The sequence below is a fragment of the Saccostrea echinata genome, unplaced genomic scaffold, assembly GCF_033153115.1.
Source record: "Saccostrea echinata isolate AGI-Se365-2 ecotype Australia unplaced genomic scaffold, CSIRO_AGI_Sech_v1 ptg000001l, whole genome shotgun sequence".
In the NCBI taxonomy this organism is placed as follows: domain Eukaryota; kingdom Metazoa; phylum Mollusca; class Bivalvia; order Ostreida; family Ostreidae; genus Saccostrea; species Saccostrea echinata.
In genome coordinates this window covers 28,003,480-28,012,254 of record NW_026889750.1, presented here as the reverse complement: position 1 = coordinate 28,012,254, position 8,775 = coordinate 28,003,480, and the positions used below count along the sequence as shown (strand labels likewise).

At 36.4% G+C, this 8,775-nt stretch overlaps 1 protein-coding gene across 1 annotated transcript; it reads left to right on the top strand.

Moving 5' to 3' along the window:
* Positions 1-388: 388 nt before the first annotated feature.
* LOC133196457 (uncharacterized) lies at positions 389-1,261 on the top strand. Its single transcript, XM_061332353.1, has one exon. It carries the CDS (start codon positions 389-391, stop codon positions 1,259-1,261), a length of 873 nt encoding a protein of 290 aa, XP_061188337.1.
* The last annotated feature ends 7,514 nt before the right edge of the window (positions 1,262-8,775 follow it).

Sequence of the window (8,775 nt, the reverse complement as noted above, 5' to 3'; positions counted from 1 at the left end):
GTATATTTTTAAGGAGGATCTCTACACCTATGAAGTATAAATGATTTTTGTTTCATGCATTTGTTTCTAAGTTATATTTACAGTATTTTGTTTCGTTTGTAAGGGATTTATTGTGCAGAGAGGCGTAGCCGTCGAGTCGAGCAGCGACTCGACGGCCACGCCTCTCTGTATAATAAATTCCTTACAAACGAAACAAAATATCTGTAAATGACTTGTGTCATGGTCATTTGAATATTCATTAAATATTGAAGAAAATAGTATATAAAATCTATTTATAAATATGCAAAGTTTGTGTTTCTATGTGTTCTTTGAAGCACCAAACTGCACGCGACATGACGTCATAAGTCCTAAATGCATAACGTCAAACTGCGCCGAAAGTTAGACCAAGATGGAGCTAGATGAGATTGATTTTTTACAAAGTGATTTAGACGATATAACTCTATCACAAATATGTGAAGTTATTGAAAATGAGGAGTGTGCATTAGAAGGAATAAACGACATGTGTATCGGAGATTTTGATTTCGGATTTCTTTTCGGAGAACAAGAAGTTCTTAAAACTGAGCCACCCCCAGAAACCCCCGAACCACAGGGGAGGTTTGCAAGACCTATAACCGATAAGGAAATAAAGCTTCTCACGGAGGATCAGGAGTGTAAGAATACCAAATCAAACACGAGGTGGGCATTAGGCGTTTGGAGAAAGTGGCGGGAGGAGAGAAATAAACTTTCGTCGAATACCGGTGAGTTTATTCCAGAATTTTCTGCAATGGACGCTACTTGTATGGACTATTGGTTGCAAAGATTTGTCGTTGAGGTTCGCAATCAAAAGGGGAATGAATACACGCCCAAATCGTTATATTATCTTATGTGTGGTTTGCTGCGACATTTGCGTGATATTGAACTATTTGGAATGAACTTTCTTGACCATAATGACAATAGATTTGCACGGACACGTAAAGTACTCGACGCCCGAATGAAAAGCCTCGTAGCCCAGGGGATAGGAACGACTGTGCGACAGGCCGACTGCCAGAACAAGAAGATATTCTATGGGAAAAAGCTGTGCTGGGGCAAAATTCCGCCATTTCCTTACAAAACACAGTTTTCTTCTATGCCTGTAAAGTGTTTGGGCTTCGTGGATGTGATGAACATCGTCAGCTCATGTGCGAACAGTTCAAACTTGGGTCTGACGCACAGGGGAAATTCATTCAGTTTGTGGGCAGACATAACAAGACGTACCAGGGAGGACTACGTCAAATGCAACTGAGCAACAAAAACATGAAGCATTACTGTCAGCCAGGTAAGTCATCTGATCAAATAACTTCTACATTAAAGTTTGTATTTACTGTACAAGAATATGTATATTTTTTTTATGTTTTTTTTAAAATAATCAAATCCATAGATCTATAAATCACAGGTTTAGGGTCAAAGTCACATAGGCGTCCAAACCGGGGGGGGGGGGGCTCAGCCCCCCCCCCCCGGCTTTTTGTTTCCAAAGATAGACATAATACAGGCATTGAACATTGGGGTGTAGTCTCCAAACTTTTTTTTGTTGGTTGAGCCCCCCCCCCCTTCAACAGGCACGTAGCAACAAAATGTTCATTGAAAGGCCGGTCCCCCCCCCCAGTATAGTCAAAGAAGGGTAAGTGGTAGCATATGAAAAAAATAATGGTATTGAAAGAACTTCGATCTTACCCCCCCCCCCCCTACGAAATAGGATTTTCGGGTTTGGACAATTTAAATTACCCCCCCCCCCCCTTTTCAATTTGTTTCTGACGCCAATGAGTCAAACGTGGTTTTCCGTTATTACATTACTGTTACTCTTTTGCAGATCGAAGTCTTTATGGAATTTTCGATTTGTATCTGACAACATTGGGCAACAATGGACTCTTTTACCGAAAGCCTTTACCTGGTCCCGAGATCCGATATGGTACTCAAGCACTTGGAATTTTAAAACAAGCTCAAGTCGATGACGAAGGAAATGTGCGCGGCTGGTGGTTTAACAGGCAACTTTACAAACCACTCTGGTAAGAGAACCTGCGCAACTCAGATGTACTTGTCCGGAATTGATGAGCAAGAAATAATGGCTCGTACAGGTCATCGTTCGGAGAAAGCTGTCCGAAAGTACAAGAGATCGTCTGATAAAATACTTGAAACAGTTAGTTCCGTATTGGATCCGCCCGCACCAAAGAAGATCAAAGTTGAACCACCGACTTGTTCTTTAAATGTCGCTACAGCCGCTGAAGACGAACCCATGGAATTTGATGCGAAATGTTCTAATAATTCTACTTCTCGTAGCACAAGAAGCCCAGGAAACAGGAGTGTTCTCTCGGAAATTACTGAAAGGCTCTGTTTCAAAATTGTCAATTTTCTTTCAATTTCAATTGAATTGGAATAATTCCTATATTCCTTAAGTTTGTTTTATGCAATGTTCTTAATTAATCAACATTTTACATGTATGCAAGTACAGCGCTGTTAGGTTTTAGTTGATGGGTTTTGAATATATGGTATGATTTTGTCATTCTTTGATTAAATTTTGTGTGTTTACAAAATAAAATTAATTCAACCAAAAAAGGGTGTTTTGAAATTTCATAATTGGGAAGTTATAGTACAGTACAGTACAGTGGAAGTTATTGAACAGCTAAGCTCCACCTCCTATAGAAGTTATGGTATGCTGGAATTCAGCCAAAGGTTTTCTATCTCATTTAAAGTATGGCTAACATCAAAGGAAAAAGTACCACACCATGACACAATAATAGACTCAATATCCAATAAAATAAAGCTCCAAAGTATTTAACTTTATTTTTTGGAAATATTTAAAATATTTAGTTTATTTTTTAGAAACCCTTTGATTCTTTATTTTTAAAAGCCTTATGCTTTAATTTTCTATTCAAAGTTTAATTTTATAAAACCTTGGAATGAAAACCAACAAAGTTATAAATGAAATCTACATAATTTTTATTTGAATTTACAATAATAGACAAAAGAAAAACTAAAACAGCATTTACATGAGAAGAACTGGTCGGATTTCCTTCAAAATCTGAAAATGAATATAATATCAAAGTGTTAAAAGGATGAAAAAAAGAAATTGAATGAAATTGAAAAATTGACGAAAATTTTATCCATCACAAAAATTTAGGTGTCAAAGATCTGTTTAGAGAGTGGGCTCAAATATCTTGGGCTCAAATATATTTAATCTAATTCTTCTAAAACTTGAACAGGTATTGAAAAAAGGAATTAATAGGTACATGACAAACTAGGACATCGAAAGAAGTTCGTATTGTATTGTTTTTGAATGAATTTAGGCGAAGACCAACACGTTTCTAGTCAAAACATGTAAAGGAAATTCATAGTATTGAGAGAGGTAGATTTACTTACCGTTTTCATCTAACTTGTATGTACATGTATTATCCTTTGCTACGGATGACATGACACGTAAATGGTCAAAAGCGGGTTAAAGAAATTTGTATAACGAAATTCCTACTTTGTTTCAAATCTGCACGTTTTCGATACAAAACAGCTGATAATCGATGTTGATCAAACGTTTGAGTTAATATAATTCCACTTATTATCGAAGCGTTTTGGTTATTTCACGAAAAGTTTCAATTTCACCGGGTATAACCACACATGTGGGGTGTATACCTGTTGGGAGCAGGGTGTCTCCTCTAGGCGATGGGAAGGTGATACATATGTTTTATCTGTTTAAATTTTCATTTTTGGATATATTTCGCTGGAAAGCATATGCTTTTGAAGAGAAGCATCAATTTAGGACTTTATGGAAACATATGAGTGGGTTTGACACGCAATGATTAAATATCATGGTGACAAGGCTTTGGTTTATCATATTAACTTTTTATTACTTATAATCATATTTTATTTTAATAAATTATATTGTTTATGAATAAAAAAAAAGGTGAAACTGAATACATGTATATTGACAAACAATTCATGTTTAATAAAAGGCTACATTGGTCACTCTCGTCGCCTCGATGGGATAGTCTTCGATTCCATTCAAAATAGAGCTAGTTTACATCTCGCAAGTTGTGTTATATCCGGTGATTTATCGGTGTTCTGTGAATTTGTTTAGGACAGAATCAATTCATTTCGGACCAAAATGGCGTTTCAAACGGAAGTACGCCATGTTGTGACGTTGTAGAGAGCCCCCTTAAGGTAAAGTGGGTCTTTGCTCCATATTTTTGGTAACCAAAAATGTATATTTTTATGCAAACTTTGAGGATCAACTTTCAAAAAAGTGGAGCGAAGACCCACTCATTTGGAAAAATTGTGTTATAGACAGTGACTCTTTTTGTCTGCTTTAGTGTGTTTATAATATTTCATAGGCAAATAATTTCAGTCTTTGAGGGATTTTTGCAAATTGTAGAGATATTTTAATGTTAGATGAAATATCAAGGAAAATTTTGATATAATTGAAATTTAATTTTTCACCTTCGTGTTTGTCACACTAGAGGTTTTTCGCTCGTCATATTCACCCATCTTCTTTTCATTAATATATTTCTTCGAGTTTTATTTTGTTTATGATACAGTCGTTCTGAAATTTGATAAATAGAACAATTTTATTTTGACAAAATCTTTTTAATAGTCTGGAGTTTATTCGGATAGAAAGGAAACATGGACGCCTAAATTGATTTTTATATTTTCATTATAACTACTTATATTATCAACTTGATTTTACATTAAGTGACTGATTTTTTCCTTTAAATTATATTTGCTGAAAATTTGAATTTCGTTATTAAAATATCAATCTCTTATTCAGTTTACTTTCCTTTAAGTGAATTTGTATCTTATCTTGGGTTGCTAATAACTCATGACATTGGTTTTTTTTGTGCCGATTTGTCTGGTTTGCAATTACGTTGGACATTTTAAGATATACTCTGGTTGGCTCTGGGAGATCACTATTCTCTATTGAGAAGTTGATGGCTCGTTTTAATACTCCCCCTCAACTTCTCTACGAAAGGCCTAATAAAAGCAGTTCAGAAATTGACTAAATGAAGAACCAAAACCGGGTCCCACTTCGATCGGTGTTTTAGGATTGATGCATTATCATAGGCATATTTTGGATGCACAGATGTTGTTTTGCAATGGAAATGCGATTAAAAATGCCGATTCTGCTGACTTAAAAAACATTCATCACGGTAGAACACTTACTTGCGATATCTGTGTCACCGGATTCCTTCATTCATTCAAAACTGCGTTTGACCTCTAAAAAAGTCTAAAACTATTTCTCCGGATAACTATTTTATACTGAAACATTTAATACAATTTATCCGGATAAAAAGTTTTAGACTTTCTTAGAGGTCAACCGGGTTCAAACGCAGTTTTGAATGAATGAAGGAATCCGGTGACACAGATATCGCAAGTAAGTGTTCTACCGTGATGAATCGGCATTTTTAATCGCATTTCCATTGCAAAACAACATCTGTGCATCCAAAATATGCCTATGATAATGCATCAATCCTAAAACACCGATCGAAGTGGGACCCGGTTTTGGTTCTTCATTTAGTCAATTTCTGAACTGCTTTTATTAGGCCTTTCGTAGAGAAGTTGAGGGGGAGTATTAAAACGAGCCATCAACTTCTCAATAGAGAATAGGAGATCACCTGATAAAATACTCATGTCAGAACGTGAATTTTTAAAGTGCATATTACCGGTATTTGCCAGTTAACCAGAAATAAAGAACTAATTTTCAGTAAGCAAAACTTAGAATAAAAGTGTTCATTACCTTTCACATAAACATGCAGGTGTAACGATTTTGATGTACATGTAATGATTTTTGACTATATTATTATAGCGAGCGCAGCGAGCGGCGCGAAGCGCCGCTCGTCACTGCGAGCTCTAACGACAACGCCTGGGCGAAGAGAAAATTCGGACTACTGCACATTCATTCAATAGAATTTTTTCCGCAATAATTCTGACCCACAATGCATCGCTTCTTGTTCTCGCTGCTAACTTCGTTCACGCGGTGACAACAACTAAAAATTCACACAAAATAAACTCACCTTAATTTAATGGATATTGCATGCAGATAGTAGATTAAACGTTCTTTGTTAAAATATTTGCACTTTTTAATAAACTTTGTTTATGGAAATGCAGCTAACATACGACGTCATGTGACGTCACAGTCTAGACGTTCCAAATGTCTCGTGCGGTTTGAAGAGGCGGATCATAATAATGAAGTGAACACTGCGCTCGCCCCAACGGTCGTACCGTCAACATATTACTGTGTGTTTATCTATTTGTGATCTTAATTTATACCGACTGGAAGATTCATTCATCATTATTATATGTTTAAAATACATTTAAATTTGTTGTACATCATTGTTTTACCTTATTTATAAGTCATTTCGCATTTATACTTTCATTTTCCATTACTTCCGTCGCGGGTATTATGTATAGGTTTTACCTGAAATGTGTCGTGATTTTGGGTTGTGGAACGTCATGTTTGGTTATGCTACATCACATTACCGTTAACGTTTAGTTTTGTAGTTCAGTTGTAGTTTTGGGATTCTACTGAACGGATGTAGAAATTTTTACAGTTACTTTTGTCCAGACCAGACTTGTGGATTTTTTTATTATTCAATTTTTAGTCGCTCCCAGACCATCTTTGGAATGTCGAGGTATATATATAATTGAAATTTATATTATTTATTTATTATTTATGAAATTGGGTATTAGAAATTAACTCTAACTTTATCCGAATTTCGTGGTCCTATAAATCTAGCAAGTGACGTTGTGCGACCATATATATAAATATATATTGTTGTTGATTTTGTTATCTATAATAAGTTTTTGAATATCAGAATATAATTTTTGAAAACTTTATTATCTTTTGTTGATTTCTTTCGTAAAAAAATCGCTACCAGGTTATTCATAATTATATTCGCTACCAGAAATTAAGAGACCAGATCTTAGCTGCAACGAGGCTTTTTAAAACCGTACCATATTTAGCCATATTTATCATATCTTACGAACTCATTACGGCGAAAACGTTACATTTTGGAGGTAACGGTGGGATGGGATAAAATTATTCCTGCAGGAAATTTGTTATTTTTAATTTACACTTGCTAGATTTTCCCCGGTGAAAAAAAAGTCAGAATCCCGTGGTAGTAACTTGAACCCCAATGACCAGGGTGGGGGTGAACCAAGTCCCGATACTGAGACTAAAGTGAACACTTTGCAATCACAGATTAGTGATATTTCTACTGTGTTACAGAAACTTTCAAGGACTTTAGATCGTTTTGTTGACAAAGACCGTGAAATGACAGACTGCAGAAGTGAGTACAGTGATTACAGAACGATTGATAGAGTGAGTGAGCATGATGATATGCATACTTTGCCCAGTGACGCAAACCAGTCACATTTTCGTTCGTTCGATTCGCGAACAAAAGTACACCCTCATAATGTGTTAGATAGACCATCAGATTTTAATCCGTTCAGACCAAAGTATGAAAATCAAAGCCAGACTCGACAGACTGTCAGAGCAAAACCTGACACTTATGACGGCAGATCTAGTTGGACAGACTTTATCACTCAGTTTGAAATTGTATGTCGGTTAAATAACTGGTCCAGTGAGATTAAGGCCGTACAGTTAGCAGCCTTTTGAGAGGCTCAGCCAGAGGTGTTCTGACTGACCTTAGACCCCATCAACTTGAAGATTATTACGAGTTAAAATTTGTTCTCCAAACTCGCTTCGAACCAAAAAATCAAACTAAAATGTACCGCGCAGAAATGAATAGTCGGTATATCGGAGAAGAGACGAAAGCCTCTCTGAATTAGCATAAGATATAAAACGATTGGCCAGACTTGCTTACCCAAAGCCCTTGTGAAGTTAGGGATACTTTGGCATATAATTGTTTCCGTGATGCCTTACATGACCAAGATATGGAATGGGCAATTTGTCAGTGCGCGTCCAAAAATATTGACCAAGCGTTAAATCTCGTGTTGAAATATGAAGCCTTTAAATTGAGCAGAAATAGGAAGTACACAAATACTCAACATTTGCGTCAATAGCAAGAGATTTGTGACCATAGTTCTCAAGACCTGTATGTAATTGGTGAAAATTCCCAGACCAATGTCTCGCGGTCAGACCTCTCAAACCACAGAAATAAGACAAAGAAATGTTTCTATTGTGGGAAACCGGGTCATTTTAAAAACAAGTGTAGAAAACGCCCGTTTGATCTACAATCGGGAAAATTAAACATTTCCTCCCACAGAATAAACGACAAACCAAACTTTGCGGAGAGGTCCGAAACCTCTGAGAAATCGCTTGCACGTGATTGAGCTCACGGTCCTTTAAACGACCAGAGGCTGAGCCTGTAGGTCAAGTCTCAGCCTGCGATACTAGAACTCAAACTTGTCGTGAACTGGATAACAATGATAGAACTAAAGAGCAAATTTTTTAAATCAAAGAGGCCCGCAGTGATAGTTTATTTGTTGTTGCAAAATTAAATGATAGAAAAAAAAACTTTGATTAATACTGGAGCCTCAGTTTCTGTGTTACATAGACGGATTTTTGATGAAATTTTGGAGGATGTAAAACCGAGTTTGAAAAGAAATTGTGGTAAATTGAAAGTGGCTGATGGTGAAATGATTACACCGGCGGGAGCCACCCGGATGACCCTTGTTATTGATGGTAAACCCTATAGCTATAGGATGGTAGTAGAGATACTGAGATACCCGCGGTACTAGGATATGATTTCCTGAGGGACAATAATTGTGAAATGAAACTTGGGGAGGGTACACTCAAGTTGAAAGGTGAATCGG

Excerpts from the sequence above, each read along its gene's own strand:
- LOC133196457 (XM_061332353.1), top strand. The coding sequence starts at position 389 with ATGGAGCTAGATGAGATTGATTTTTTACAAAGTGATTTAGACGATATA.